At 41.1% G+C, this 15,986-nt stretch overlaps 1 protein-coding gene across 1 annotated transcript; it reads left to right on the top strand.

Annotated features, from left to right (window-relative positions):
* The first annotated feature begins 5 nt into the window (after positions 1-5).
* DPH3 (diphthamide biosynthesis 3) lies at positions 6-2,453 on the top strand. The gene is made up of 3 exons (XM_086742629.1): positions 6-179; positions 311-385; positions 903-2,453. Exons 1-3 carry the CDS (start codon positions 72-74, stop codon positions 966-968), a joined length of 249 nt encoding a protein of 82 aa, XP_086598755.1. The 5' UTR covers positions 6-71; the 3' UTR covers positions 969-2,453.
* Positions 2,454-15,986: the final 13,533 nt, after the last annotated feature.

Raw genomic sequence — 15,986 nt, 5'->3', positions numbered from 1 at the left:
GCGACGGGGTGCGCGCGGCCCCGCGTCGCTTCCGCGTCGTCCCGTCTCTTCCTGCCCCGCCCGCCAGCGCCATGTCGGTGTTCCACGACGAGGTGGAGATCGAGGACTTCGAGTACGATGAGGAGACCGAGACCTACAGCTACCCGTGCCCTTGCGGGGACCGCTTCCTCATCACGCGGGTAACGGCGGCCGGGAGGGAGCGAGGGAGGCAGACAGGCGGGGGAAAACGGTGTTAGGCCGCGGTCCCGCCTCCGCCGGCCGCGGGTGGCTCTGGGTCGGGTCGGTGACGGCTTTCCCGGGGCTGTTGCAGGAGGACCTGGAAAACGGCGAGGACGTGGCCACCTGCCCCAGCTGCTCCCTGATCCTTCGCGTCATCTACGACCAGGTGGGTGCGGGGAGGGGGCTGTCGGGCACGGTTGCGGCCTGCTTCCCCCGGCGGCGGGTCGGCCGAGCCTCGTTTCGGGTCGCCATCCCCCGAGGAAGGCGCGGAGGCAGCTTTTAGAAGTCCCTGGTAGGTACTGGATAGGCTTGTGCGAGCTGATGGCCCTTCTGGTTATGGCTGCGGCTCCTGCCTCACCTTTTGTTTTTCTTGCTGTGTTTGGGGTTTAAAACGTGCCTGCCCACAGACAGAACAGTATCAGTGCTGTTAAGATCTATCTGTGACTCTAGCAGCTCTGTCAGCTAGCCTAATAGTTTTTATTATGTAGTGTGTATGTTACAGCTTTCATATTTTGGGAGACAGATTCATACCAGTTATACCCAGACTAGAAAACAAAATGGTTATCTGGTGGTTTTTGAGGGGGAGGAGATCTAAAAATAATGAAAATCTAAACTAATGAAAAAAATAAATCTAAATCTAAATAATGAAAATCTAAATCTAAAACTCTACTTGCTGTCTTTAGGAACAGTTCATGCGTGATGAAGTTGTTGCAGAACCTTTGCCAACCAAGGAATTGATTAAGTGCTGATGAATACATCGTGAACTGTTGCTGCTTTAGAATAAGAAAGCACGGGGATGGCAGATGGGGAAAGAGATATGGTCCTCCTCGTGGAAGTGCTCGCTGCTGTGAGATACAAGTGCAATAACTGACTGTCTTCATAAGTTGAATGAGAATTTGCTGAGATTTCAACACAAGAATGGATTTTGTTCCAAAGGGTTATACATTTAAAAAAATATTTAAGTTGCCATATGTATTCCAGAAGGCTTGAGGATTATGGTCCTAACAGAAAGTTAATATACAAAAGCGTGTGGAGTTGTGAAATTATAACATTTATCTAGTAGTGGCTTCTTAGCCTATGGAGAAAAGCAGGCAATGTGTAAAATGGCCTAGGGAGCTGAAATGTTGGGAGATAAAATTTGGGAGTCCATATGACATGATGCCATACAGAATTACAGCTTTGACACAGCTTGGTATGTGAGGTCAAGTATTTCCAACCCATACTGAATATGGGGAAAAATAAGAGAACAAGAACCAAGGCTGTTGGTAAATTGGTTTTGCTACTGTAAGCACAAAGAAGGTGCAGTTCTGTTTCTGTCTGCAGTGGCTGCAACACCTGAATTGTGGCAAATTTGTTTCTTAAATTGCAGTTGCTTTGAAACAGCTTTGGTGGCTCTCATCAGATAAGTCTTTGACATAATAATGGTGTACTTTTGTACATGTTGTGTGAAATGAAACAAAAGGAATCAAACTTTTTTTACCCCTGCAAAGCTAATAATGAGCAAATTGACTTGAACTTAAAGTGGCTCGTAGTTTACCCGTATTTTCTCAACAACTTTGTGATTTCTCTGTTGCAGGAAATATAAAATGGGCGGCAGTTCTTTGTGCCGTTTGTAGCAGTACATTTGCTGATTTTCTCAGTCTTCCTTTGTTAATTTCTGTCACTCCCTGGATAGAAGATGCATACATTTCACTTAATTAATAAAAAGGAATTTTTGGGGGGTAGAAAAGAGTTGGAAGAATATACTCCAAAGTACATTGATTCTAAGACTACTTCTTGTATTACAAGCCACTGCATTTTAATATTTATTTAAAATTACGGTCAATCATATGTTTTAGTAGGATTTCACATCTGTGAAGTGAAATTTGGGGAAAAAATATTTGTGCAGCATTTATATAGTTAGTTTGCTCCAGGCACTAAAGATCAGCAAGTCTTACTGAATTCTTGCGTTTAACTATTTTTGTTCTTACAACGTTCTGTGAATGTTGAAGATGAACATTGTGATTATTTTTCAAAGAAAAAAAAAAAAGGGAAAAAACCTGCACACTTCAGTTAGAAGTTTTGAATGCAAGATGCACAACGCAAAGTGTTTTCAGGCCTAAACCAGAAGGTGGCACTCATGTTACTTTGGTATCTGTGCTTCAAAAAAACCTCAAAAAACTGTGGTACTTTGGTTAGCTATATCTTACTAAATATTTATTTTGACTATTTAAATAAAGTAATTTAAAACTGCACCAGTGGTTTTAATGGACCCTTGGTTATTCTGTTTGTGCACCAGCTGCAGTGATTTCCAGAGGTGTTGAGTTGCTGCTGCTGCTGCTGTGGTAATAGTGGAATGTCTTCAGGTTAGCTAATAAAAAGTGTTTCGGTCTATCTATAGATGCTGTAAAGCAAATTTACAGGAACCCTATTTAAGCTCAAGTTTATACTGCATAAATATCTTAAGGATTTTTCCACAAATCTTCTACATAAAACTTAAGTAGAGGAAGTTTCAAATGGAACACCAGGGAATATATACCCAGGAGTAATTACATCGAAGTAAGTTGCCAGGTGTAGCATCTCTAAAGGTGCATGGATTTTACAGAAGTGATTTGACCAGATGCTATTTTGTAAGGTAAGGCACTGTCGTAAAGACTTTTGTGAAACTTGCATAGAAAATTATTTATACTCCATATGATTGAATTCCTACATGGCTGTAAAAAATGTTTCTCAATTGAATTTTATTCGGCATGTGCTGATACAAGCTTTGAAGTGATGTTCTGTAGTTTTCCCTACTCATCTAAAGTACAGGTAATGGCTTTTTTTAACAGTAACTTTAGGAAAATTACTTTTTTATATCAGTTTGGGACTGTCAGTGCTTAAGCTTTCACAATAAGCATATTCTTACCAAGTACGAATAGGATCCGAGTTGTATAGTGCAATTTATATGCACATGTATCAAAGCTTTAGTTAGGTATGTTTGCTTTTCTGGAGTTTTTTTTACAACATAACAATAGTCAAGTGTTGTGACTGACTTTGTCAGAAAAGGATGTGGCCACATTTGCCCACATAAATTGCTCTCGACTCAGTCTCATAGCAGTGTCTTGAGAATCTCAAGACAATAGTTGCTGTCTCCCAAAAAAGGAGACAAAACAAGGATGGATGTCATGTATCTCTCTTTTGTTGCCTTTTGGGAATTGGAGAGAGGTTTTTTAAAAACCATTACTGGTTTGTTGCTTTCCCTTCTGCTCTGCAGAGAGGAGTGGAGTTCTGTCGCAACCGAGTTCATCCTTCATAAAAGCTCAGTGATGCTAAGGCCAAAGAACTGCCTACTTTTGTGTTTTGTTAACTTGTAAGAAGATTTTGACTCCAGTGACTGCAGACAGTTTTTTAAAAAATTCTTCCATACTGTGTAATTCCAAAACACCAGTCAGGGCAATCTGAGTAACCCATCAGAAATGTTCCTCTTCAGGAATTCAGTCACAAGGTTTCTTCCCAGAACCACAGGCTTTTGCGCAGCATGCACACAGGCCCCTTATGCATTACTTGTGTATTACATATTCTTAGAAACCAATGGTTCACTTGTCTTCTGAGAGGGCAATTGTGTAGGACACAAAGGAGCCTTTTCCTGCTGTTTGTATCTGACAAGCAGATTGATTGATTATGTGTTTGATTAGGTCCTGACTCTGCACAGAGGAGTCCAGTGTGATGAAAACAGCACCGTGTGAACGCTAATGGAGTGAGTCGTGTTTACTAGAGATTAGGGAGGGTGGAACAACTTTATGGTCACTTTCAGATATTCAAGCTCTGAAATTGCGAGTGCTGTTAAACACCACTAAACTCCCGTATAATACTGAAAACAAGCAATACACTTGTCACAATTTTATGGGAAGAAATGGAAGATACTTTGCTCTTCATTACACTAAAGAGGCTCAGCTTCTCTGAGTGGTCGGATTCTTGTTTGCATTTCAAAGAAAGTCGCTGAGAAGGTCATGTACTTTTGGCTCATCGTGCCTGTATATCAGTGGCATACATGATTAGTTTTGAATAGTTGCTCTAGAAGTCTGACAGAGGCCCTGGACCTCCAAGAACTGGGGTCATTAGGCCACCAATTTCAGCTGCTGCACTTGTTCCATTTGTCTGTATGTTGGGGAAGTCGTAATGTCCTAAAGGACCCTTATGTAAATGCCTTGACATTTCTTCCCTCCATCCCAGTTTTTAATTCTGATTCTCAGCACCAGTGAAAAAAAAAGACATCCTTTGGCGTACCTGTGTTTAATAAAGATCATTACATAGATTACCAAGTCTGTCTACCAAGAAGCAGATGCTGATTAATTTCAAATAAACCTTCAAAATTTCAGTTAAGAAAGTGAACTAGTAACTGTGTTGTCACTAAAAAACCAGTTTCTACATATCCCACTTCCACCTCTCCTGCATTCTCGTTTAAGATTCAGATCAGGCTAACTGTAGGAGTAGGTATTTGTTATGCTGAAACATTTGAAACACTGAAATGTTTTTACAAATAGGATTTATCAAGATGCTTAGCATAGTAACAAATGTTTGCCATTATTATCTCCTAGCACAGTTCCTTGTGGATTGCTTTATATTTAGTTCTACTTTATGGTAACTTAAAATACTGGGCTTTTTAACATCTCCATAGTAGCTGTGGTACGGAGGAGACAGGGAGGATCCTGTGTAACCCTGCTGTGCTCATCAGCACTGACGCTGGTCAGACTTCTGAGTGACAGAGAGAGCAACAGACAGAAGCTGTTGCTGTGGTGGAAAGGAGTTGTCACAACCACTCTTGTTCATGGCCTAGTTGTCTTTTAGAAGACAAAGTGATCTTAGATATCATCAGCTCAGGTGGCTTTTCTGCTAGTTCCTCCCAGCAGTCATTCCACAATGTGATAATGGCAGCTGATGAAGGTATGCCAGCTCTGTGCATTTTGGTAGGACTGTCCCAGACTGGTTAATGCTCCTCTCCTCCCATCATTTCGCTGACTTTATTTGTTTAGCTTTGTAATTTGTTGCTTCCCTTCCATGTTCTTTTTGATTAGCCATATTGCACTTCTTACATAGCTTCATCTTTTTCTTCAAAGCCACGTCTGTGTGCCTTTTTTATTTCTTTGTCTGCTACAGTGATTTTCCTGATGAGTATCTGAGTTCTCCAGGCAGTGAAGCCTTTGACTGGAGTTGGTGGTGTGTTTCAACCTGAGATTTCTTTTAAATTTGAATACACTGTATTTACTTTTCTAAAAGGAGTGTGGGTACTACCCAAGATGCACATATAAAATAGTGCCCTTTTTGAAAGGGCAAAGACTATTTTTTCCTTGTAACTTTATTTTCTAATACTGGCCTAGGGGAAAAAAAAAAAAGTCTTACCCTGGATAAACTATAAGTGATGAATGTGATAGAGTGAAGAATTATTGCGCTTCCTTTTGAAGAAAGGGTTAATTGTAACTCACTGTCTCCCTTCTCTTGCAGAACTACTCAAGATAAAGATGTTTCTTGGAAGAATACCCTTAGGAAGTCAGTGACCTAGAATGAGCTTGGCATAGAATTACCTTTTAGCCTTAACTGTGATATTTGCTGCTGTCATCTCCATACACAAATGGTTTTTGACAGGCTTTGCAAACAGCCCGGGGTCAGAGCCTACGAGCTTTCCTTGGGCAAGTAAAAGCTGCGGAGTTGGGAACTTAGTCCGTTTCCTGTTGAGGCAAACAGCAAAATTCCCAAACCCTGAGGTGGTGCACAATGCGTCACTGACGGGCAAATGCAACCCCTCCTTGTAGGACTGTGAAAGGGACATGGCAAGCAGCAAAATGTGCTCCCTGCCAGGGATGGTTCATGAGGTCCAAGTACCGTTGTTAACTGGAACCAAGATTGTATTTTTAATATCCCTTGACATAAGGCCCGAGGGAGAGCAGGTGATGGCACACCAAGCTGGCATCCTGCCTTGGGCATCCAAATATGTTTCTGTGGCCCCTACCCCTCCACTGCAAGCTCCTTAGCAATCTGGAGATGTGATATTGCTGCGGAAGCAAGGGTGAGCGGGAGAGAGGGCTGATACCTAAGCCTTTCCTATGCGGATCCCCTCTATACGCGCACTGAGAGCAGAGGGGCAGTTTCGGGGGATGCACTGGTACAGGGCTCACCTCCTCCTGCTTGCAAAGGGAAGGATTTTCTCCCCATCTCAGCTGTTTGTTCCAGGCACTAATCTCATAATTTGTTTCTTGCTTGGTACACCTAGGAAGTAACCTGGTGATAAGGGTTGCTTACAGCAAATGGGGAATGATGTATAGAAGAGACGCGCTCGAAGAATTTAATCTGGCCCCTGAAAAACACTCTGATCCTTGCAAATCCTTTTTTTTCCCCCATGATAGTTTTTTTCAAGTCTGGGATTTTCATAACTGAAGGAGAATTCAAATAAATCAGCAACTGGAGAAAACGCCAAACAACCGCGGTCAAACTTTCTCAGTGTTTTAAACTAATAGATCCTCTTCTCAAGATATTGTGCCTAACAGGATTTGATTGCGCTTTCTCAGCCAGAGAATTTCTGTCAGAACCTCTGCCAAATGCACGGTCTCACGGAGGGAGGATTTGATAGCGATCCAGGTTAAGCCAGCCTCTTCCTTCAGAGACAATGACTGCCAGCCCCACACAGGCTGCAGAGGGGCCACCCAAATGTCGAGTTTCCACTGAGGAAGGCCAAGTTCCCCATACTCTTTTTTTTTTTTAATTTTATTTTTTATTTTTGCAACCATAGCAGAGCCATGTCCTTGGTTTCTTTCCATGCCAAATAAAGCGTCTGCACATTTTGTCTAGTTCGGTTTTGTAGGTTGAGGCGTTTATACCAGGAGCACCTGCAAAAATAGGGGTCTGAAGAAACAGATTCATTTCTGACAAGTTAATCAACCCGAGGAATAAGAAATTATCGTGCTGGATCTTGTAAACACACATGCAGGCTGCCTTGCAAGGCTTGTGAGGATTAAACTGGCTGGGGATACTCTGAGCCCTAGGCACAGGGCGCCCTGTGAGACACAGCTAATATAAAATGCTCCGAGGCAGATCCTGCCATCCAACACGGCTGTGTAAATCTCGAGTAACTCAGGCTGCTTCGGGGATGTTATTGCAGATCCACTTCACCCAACAGAAGGGCAGAATTTAAATGAATTACCCATGAACAGAGACTAAAGGACAAGTGCAGTAAATAATAAATTTCTGGGTTTTCTGCCCTTCATGACTCTCTCTCATAAATATTTCAGACTCAATTGCTGCTTCACTGTGTCAGCGAAAAGATCAGACCAGGCAAGTGCGTTTCGGTGTCACTCACATCTGAGGCTGTTATGGCTCGGGGTGAGGCAGAACCACAGATGAACCCCTGATTTCTAAGCATAATGCCGTCCTCACCAGAGCTGTATTTGAAGTGCTGCAGGGCACATGCTGTGACTGCTTTTGGTCAGATACGGCTCCCATTTTGTTTATTCTTTATCTCTTGCTTAACTGAAAAATAGGTGGGAGAGAGCGGAAGCAATTTGAAATTTGTAAAAATCAATTTGGTTCAAAAGTGTCGACTGAAGCTTTTCAGCATTTATGAAATGATTACGTTCATTCTGGAGAGGTCAATACAAAATATTACAGTATTTCTCACCCTGCACAATCCCTCCGTGCAGGCTTACGCTTGACATCCATCTGTGAGTAGTTTTGGTTCCTCCAAAACCTAATTTTTTCGGGAGACTTTACTCACTGAGTGATGAGTCTAATTTCTCTTTTTTTTTGCACATTACTGCTGGATTCTTTCTGTTCACTTATTTTGTTCGGCAGCTATACAATCTCTTTTACAATACCCCCCAGATGTAAGGTATATTAGAATCAACCTTAATTGCAATAACGTGCTTCATGAGGTCAGGCTGTTGACCGGATGCACCCCTGTACCTGTATTACACGTGTTCCTGGTGCTCCTGACCAGTTGTGCAACACCAGTGGAGGAGGAAAATACCTTAGTGAGCTTTGAAGAGCTACATCCATGCCTGAAGGCACAATGACTGTTAAGAAACATATTTTTCAGCAAATCTGAAACTACTCAGTTTTAATATTCTATTTTCTTACCGAGTTGACTGTCTTATTTTAAACCTGTCAAATGTGTTTTATCAACGTGAAATACTGTTTACTTTTGCTCATTCCTGCACTATCCAGATCTTTACCATGCAGACTCTTTCCGGTATTTTCCCCCAGATGTAGCATATTGTAATTCATTGCTCATGACTGCCAAGAAATGACAATTCCAAGACTGTCCATAGTTCACAATATAGTTGTTTTGCTGGTGGAAATTCCATCATTTTTTTCATTATAAAAAATGGTCCAGCAGAAAGCAACCAGAAAGCTAAGCGAGATGAGCCTCTCAAATGGGGCAGGGAGGAAACCTCAAGTATAGATCTGTGTATATTTCTGACATGTCCAGCCAGAAAAAGAGAAATCTTGGTCTCAGTAGAGCAAATGACCACCTGCACAGTCTCTCAGTCTGAGAAATAACTTCCTCTGTCCTGCCTCTTCTCCTGCTGTTATTTGCTCTCCTGTGTTCTCCATTACGATTGTCTTTCTACTGCCAAAACCAAGAAAAAAGGATACAGCTCTCCTATGTTCTTGCGGAATGTAGGCTTTGTCCATATCTAAAGGTTTTATTCATTTTACTATTTATTTTGCAGATGTGTTTTAAACATTTTTAATAATACAATCACACTGATGAGACCTAGTATAGGAGCAGCTATAAATTGCTTTTGCACTTTTTGCTGCTTAATACTCTCCTCAGTTTGGAGGGGGAAATCACTGGCCTGGCAGAACTAGATCCATGCAGGGTGGGATGGTAGTGGCACAGCTGGAATGATCTGGCTAAGGGCTCCGGACAAAACCCAACATTTTTTTTGTTGTTTTCAAGGGCCAAAATAAGGGTTATCTGGAGGGATGGAGTTTCATGGCCTGCTGTACATTTCCAGTGTTCACCATACCAAGTGTACTCCTATTAAGAAACAGAAAGTTAGGGGTTAAACCTGTCACCTACAGAGTCACCTTGAAACTCCATGATGAAATATCAATAATTGAGGATAGCTGTTTGCTAAAAAGATTAGTGACAGACATAAAATAACAATCACCGGTAGCTATAAATGTATTTTATGTCTTGGATATTTTCCTGGCAGACTTCAGTCTTTCACTGAGTTATACAGTATCAGCCCTGAATTTGGAGAACTTATGCTCAGAAGAATAGCAAGATGTTTTTTGGGGTGCCAGAAGGGAGAAAGGAGAGCTTTTTCTTAAATCAGCGTACCATAATTTTCCTTGGTTAGCACAAACGGAGAGCTCCATTTCAGTTTATTCTGTTGCAGTATCCTGTACAAGAAGGAAAAAGATGAGATAATTCTACCTGGAGAAAATCCAGAGTGTTAATTAAAGAAATGGCATTTTGACTTTCATTCCTTACTGGCTGGAGTTCATGGCCACGCTGGTAATTCACATCTTGCTTTCATGTTAAGAGCTTTCCAAGATTATCTTCTCTACAAATGCCTTTTTTTTTTTTTTTTTTTTTTTTTTTTTTAACCACTAGAGGTCCTAAAAATAATAAGGAAAGGAGGCACAATGTACCCATGTATTTGACACTTGAGCATTGTCACAAGGTGGACCTGAGTATCAGGCCACCAAAACCTCCAGTCGGTCAGCTGACAGCATGGATTAACGCTAGGCAGACTGGAGGAACAGCATTTGACTATAGTTGGATGTAAGAGATTAGTTTTGCCTCCGATCCAGGGTGATTTTTGTCCGTTCCTGCCACGTCCCAGAGGAGTGAGAGGCAGGCTTTTCTTACACTGGAGCGATGCTCTGGTAATTTGTCATTGCACCCAAGTTAGAGCAGGGAGGGTTGAGCTGTGGAGGAAAGCTCAAGCTGCTCAAATCTACCTGACAAGTGAAATGCTACAGGAAACCAAGGGAGGAGAAGGCTCCGGGGAGACCTTACAGCAGTCTTCCAGTACCTAAAGGGGGCTTATCAGAAAGGTGGGGAGAAACTCATCAGCAGGACCTGTTTTGATAGGACAAGGGGTAGTGGTTTTAAAATAGAGGGAGGTAGATTCAGACTAGACATAAAGAAATTTTCTAACACTGAGGGTGGTGAAGAACTGGAACAGGTTGCCCAGAGAGGTGGTGGATGCCTCATTCCTGGAAACATTCAAGGCTAGGTTGGATGAGCTCTGAGCAACCTGATCTAGTTGGAGATGTCCCTGCTCCTTGCAGGGGGTTGGATTAGATGACCTTTAAAGGTCCCTTCCAACGCAAACTATTCTATGATTAGCAGGGCAGCTACCACCAGCTGAAACAGGTTCAAGGACTTGGTTCTAGGTCCTTAATCTCCAGACTGCTGCTTTCCCCTCCAGAGCTTGCTTTTGCAGGTTGGGAGAGATTAAAATCACCTCAGGTGCTGAGGAGAGCAAAGAGAGAGCAAATGGCTCAAATGCATGAAAATGTAGAGAAAAGCTTTCCCTGCCAGGCATGCCATCGGAGCCAGTACTTGCCACATAAACCTGAGGCTGCTGTTATTGTTGTAGCCCTGTTGGGTTGTTCTCCGGTGCTCCAGTGCTGTGAAAAGAAATGGATAGACATACTTGGGAACTGAAACTAAATTCACGTTGCTCCATTTTCCACTTTTCTCTATTCTTTCCCTCTGTTAAAAATTGAATATTAATTTTCCTCATTCTGCTGAGTCTGCAGTCTTTGCTAGCACGTAATTGTTATAAACACGTTCACTATAGCTGGCAAAGAAAGTTCCAGCAAAAAAAAAAATTATCAAAATTTACCAGTTTGTTGAAAGCAAGACATCCCAGAGGAAAACGTTCTTTCTTACGATGGGATGACAAGGAAGCAGAACCCAGCACCTCGCCGTGGGCGGCCTGGCCTGGGGACCTCTCTCATTGTGCTTCTGGTGAGCATCCCAGCTCTGCTTCAGAGAGTAAAGGAAACGCTGGGTCTTGTTCCACACTGAAACCAAACCGAACTCAGAAACCTTGGAAATTCTGCAAAATGGAATTACCACTCTCTGCCAAGCCAGAGCATCATGTTACAGTGTCTAATGCTGAATAAAAAAGTAGGAAATACTATATTTTTCAGAAAAGGCAGACGTTTTCTTGTAATTAGCAAATTATGGTCTGGTTGAACTTATTTTGCTTATCAAGTTATTTTTCAGTGTCAAGACCTATTTTGTTCCACCCTTCCCTCTCATCACTGATTTAAGAGTTGTTCTTGGCACTAGGGAATCTTAAGAGCACTGTCACAGGCTGCACGCAGGAGTTGTTCCAACAGCAGGAACTGGAGCTGAAACCACTCATTGTTTATGTAAAACTAAAAGTTATTTCCTTAGCATCAGCACCAGGCTCTGTTCCTGAGGTTGTACGTGTGCGTATCTATGCAGACGCCACAGACTGACCACAGTTTGTTACACTAGGAAATTAATGTTTCCTTTGCTGCTGCAAATAAAGGAATAAATGGCAAACAGCCCCAAAGAAGCGGCTCTTGCCACAGTCCAGGACCTTGCAACGGTGGCTTGTGATCCATCAGCTGAACTGTGTGAACTCAGGAAGCGTTCATTGCTCAGTCGGACCAAGCGGTCTTTCAGGCTACATGATTTGTTGACTGGTTAGTAAGTTAAAACAGCTCTTAGCACCACAGATAATGCATTTTCAGTGGGTATGACACATAGACAAATTAGATAAGAAGACAAAAAGCCAGTGTTTTAGACAGACAAGATAAGAAGACAACAAGACAGTGTTTTAGACAGACAACTTGACCAATAAGAATTTTACTGCAAGGCTTGTTTTTAATTGACGTGATGATTTTTATGCATCTGCCCTCTTGAAATACTCTGATTATGAAACTGTTTCTTTGTTCACTGCTTGGCTCTTGATTTCTGAGCTGGCAAAGTAGGCAGTGTGTGCTAATAAAAGGGAAAGAAAAAGAAGACGACACTAATGCAATGAACTATCTTCTCTATAGGACTGTTTTGCATTAAACTTTTTGGTTTGGCTTTCGCTTACAGCTTTTGACCACTTTTGGTCCGTTCAGTAATCCCAAACCATATGTCTAAAGAATGATTGTCAGAATACACTGTGTTTGAAGCAGCCTCGCAATGGCTTGTACTCAGATATAAATATCTGCTGTTCTAAATCTTGAGAGATGAACTCGTGATGCATCAAAGTACTAGTTGATTTTATTTTGTACCTGCCATTAAATTTTTCCTGTAAATGTCACATTAAATGATGAAGAAGACACTGTAAAAAAAGTTTTCACCTAATAGCATATTAAGAAAAAAATACTGTGAAAAACATAATACTAAAGGATATAATCCTTTAAAGCTCATTTATGCTTACAAGTGACATTATTAGATTATTAGTCTGTAAGACTGAGAGACTGCTAAATATATAGCAAAGAATGGAGATCTGTGGTAGTAACTTTTGAGTAATTGCACAAAATAGTTTAGATTATTTTAAAATATATTTAGTGTTTTTATATAATGCGTATTTTTTAAAATGGATTATTTTCACCATCTTCTCAATTTGTAAAACAGAATTACCGTAAGTGTGAATAAACATCATGATAGTATTACCAAAGGTCATGGATTTTAACAAAGGTCATAGCTACGTAGAAACTGAATAATGTATTCAGCCCTTAGGCTTGTCTGTATGTAACTTAGATTCAAGCTAAAAAGGACCTTGCTGACAATCCTGACACCTCTGTCTGTTCTGTATCATGAAAATTCTGCTGTAACTTTCCAGCCTACTGAGCAGAAAGATATAGAGGATTTATCATTAATGCTAGAGTTAACATCTTCAAAATATTACAGAGACTTTTCTGAAAATTTAAATTTTTACTCCATTGGGACAAGATCATGCTGTAACAGCATCCTACACAGTGGGGTCTCACAGTTTGTGACCAAAGAAGCTATCCTGAAAAAAAAACAGCTGTTGGATGTAAGCTTATTTGAGGAAACTGCAGATGGTCGCAATGGAGTTTGTTCTTGGCTGCCATCTCTGTGCCAAAAGCCAGATCTGGGGGAAATCGGAAGAGCTGGGCACTGAGGTTGGGCTCCTGGAAGGGACTTTAAGCTTGGATACCCTTCGTGTGATGTTCCTTCCACTTAACTCCAGTTTAAAATCTACACATGCCATCTAAATTAATCATTAAGACACCCTCTCTAATCAGTAGAAGAAGAAAGCATGCATCTTGTTTAAATACTAGTCTTTGAAAAGAAAAACATTACCTCTGGAAGCATTCTCTGCTGATCCATAGAAGAGGCCTAGACAGTTAGCTGAGTTGTGACTCCTGTTTAGGTGGCTGCAGTTAACAGAGGTGAATCCCATCCCATGTGTCTAATGCATAATAATCTCCAAGTGGGATAGCTATCGTACAAAAACCCCACTGTTTGCAGCTAGAAAGACAGCAAAAATGCTATGCCTGCTATCTATCTCAGGTCGTGCAGCCAGAATGTTTTTCTAGTACATCCTTCCAAGCCACCTGGTGAAGAAACAGCTGTGTGCCAGAGATCCTACTTTCCAGGGATTGTACTTCTGTAGTCCCCATTCAGACCTTTTAACTGAAACTGATAAAAATTATAGCAAAGGACTAAAAAAATCAACGCCCTCCTAAGATTTTAGTGGAGACAGAGTCCTCGTTTACCTTTCTGTAAGACCATTAAGTGATGGCTAAATGAAAGTATTGCCACTGGAGGCTTTTGACAGGGTTATTTGCAGACCAGCATGAGGAAAAAAAAAAGGCATTAGCCAATCATATAACAATGAAGAGGAATAAAAATACATTTCAGTGAAATACATTTCACTGAATAAAGATACACTTTTTTTTTTTTTCAGGGCAGAAGTGGTGCAGTTTCCATAGCTTAAAAACATAAGCCAAGAAGTTACCAATATTTACAAAAATGCTTATTTTTTACTCCCTTCCAATGCGTTCGTTTGAATCAAACTGCTGGAGATAAAATGAGATACAAGGGCAGAAACTGAAAGCTCTCACTCACATGTCACCATCCAGCTGTTGTAAAAAGAAATCTAGGCTGTTACTGTGCTTGTCTTGGTTGCCTCATCACAGCCCCATTCCTTCCTGGGGAAACCTGTAATGGAAGCTATTGCATTTTAGTAAGCAGTCAGTATTACAGCTCAGTCAAGATCTCCAAGGGAGGACATGGAGGCATTTGTATGTGGACTGAGAGATGCCCTGAACATTTCTGTGCTACAGGATTTAGCATAAAGGTTGCTCCAACCCTCCCCCTGTTCAGACTTCAAGTTAACACATGGAGAAAAATGCTGCTGTTCTGTTTCTCTGCGTTGGTGATGGCACTTCAGGACAAACTCCACTGATACTAACAGGACAAACTCCAAACTATTGCCAATACTGACTGCATCAGCCGGGTCTAGGTTTAAAAGTAAGTTGAATAATACTTCAAGCCTTTATGTTCTTCCATTTCCAGTTAGCTGGAAGAGGAATAAACCAGGCTATTAAGTAAGCGTTGTCAACCGAAAGGTGACCTGTTCTTGAATCTGACCTTTTAGCTCAGCTTCATGGGTGGGTTTGGCTCAAAGCATTCATTATGCCTGGGTTGCCAAATTCAAAGAAACAGGTGGAGTTAGACTATAAGATGTTTACTCGTGTTACGCTGGAATTCCTTTGCTGTTGCCTGAGGCTCTACTTTGGAGGCCTTCAAAGTTAAAACTGCTACTCTGTTCTTGCCTGAAACATTTTGTTCTCTCCTGTCAATGGGAATTAGAGGAAACTGAAATGTTGTCCCTGTCTAAATACAGAGCTAAAAGTAATTCCATGTTTTGTGATGCTCAAAGCATCACTGTCTGCTAGTGTTGTGTGAAAGAGGGACAAGAATGAAGAAAACGCACTTAGCAGAGATGCTTTTTTGAGCCGCAGTACAACCTTCATGAGGAGAAGGGTCTAGCTGATGGATCTAACCGCAGAGGCAAAGTGTAAATGACCACAGTGGGGAAACAACGTTGGTACAACCAACCAATCCATTTAAAAGGCATACAGGAAGGAAACTAGGAAAAACAGAGGATAACTGTTTTGCTTTTGTTTTTTAGCGTAATAACAAGTTATGTTTATATTAGAGGGAAGTGTGCTCCACAGTACGGCCCACAATCCATGTCCCCTGGCTGTCCCTGTACGGAGACCTCCTGGACCACACTGCAGCTCCTTTCTGGCCTGTGCTCTGGAATTTACTTCAATTGGAAACCAAACACACATGTACACTGTTACTAAAAGTAACAAGTATAATAACAACTATTTTTCAAATGGTACTGAACCATATATTTTCATTTTATTGTTGGAAGAGGTATTAGGTAACATATGTTTCTATTGTACATATATCTACAGCAAACCTTGTTTTCTAGGTTTTTATCAGTTTGTTAAAAAGCAGTATAAGATGAGGATGTCCATACCTCTTAAGTTTTATTCCAAACTTTTCTTCTCTAAAACAAAAATATTTTCATTCTTCTTTGTAATAAATCCCACTTTTGATCAATTATCATATTTGCATACACTTTTTAAAACATTAAGCTAAATGCTGAAGGAATTACATTCCCAGTGTAGAGTCCAAAATATAATAAATAATACATAATTTAAAAATCTGGCATACTTATAATTTAAAATAAAGTAATCACATGTCATTAAAACAGCATTTCCCTCAGCTTTTATGCAATTTTAGACATTCTCTTTTCTCACCCTAGATTTGGGCA

The sequence above is a fragment of the Chlamydotis macqueenii genome, chromosome 2, assembly GCF_036417535.1.
Source record: "Chlamydotis macqueenii isolate bChlMac1 chromosome 2, bChlMac1.mat, whole genome shotgun sequence".
NCBI lineage: Eukaryota > Metazoa > Chordata > Aves > Otidiformes > Otididae > Chlamydotis > Chlamydotis macqueenii.
Note: the sequence above shows the minus strand (reverse complement) of the source record. Positions and strands in the feature narration are given on the sequence as shown.

Excerpts from the sequence above, each read along its gene's own strand:
- DPH3 (XM_086742629.1), top strand. The coding sequence starts at position 72 with ATGTCGGTGTTCCACGACGAGGTGGAGATCGAGGACTTCGAGTACGAT. Across the intron at positions 180-310 it reads ACCGCTTCCTCATCACGCGG|GAGGACCTGGAAAACGGCGA; the intron begins GTAACGGCGGCC and ends GGGCTGTTGCAG. Across the intron at positions 386-902 it reads TTCGCGTCATCTACGACCAG|GAACAGTTCATGCGTGATGA; the intron begins GTGGGTGCGGGG and ends TGCTGTCTTTAG.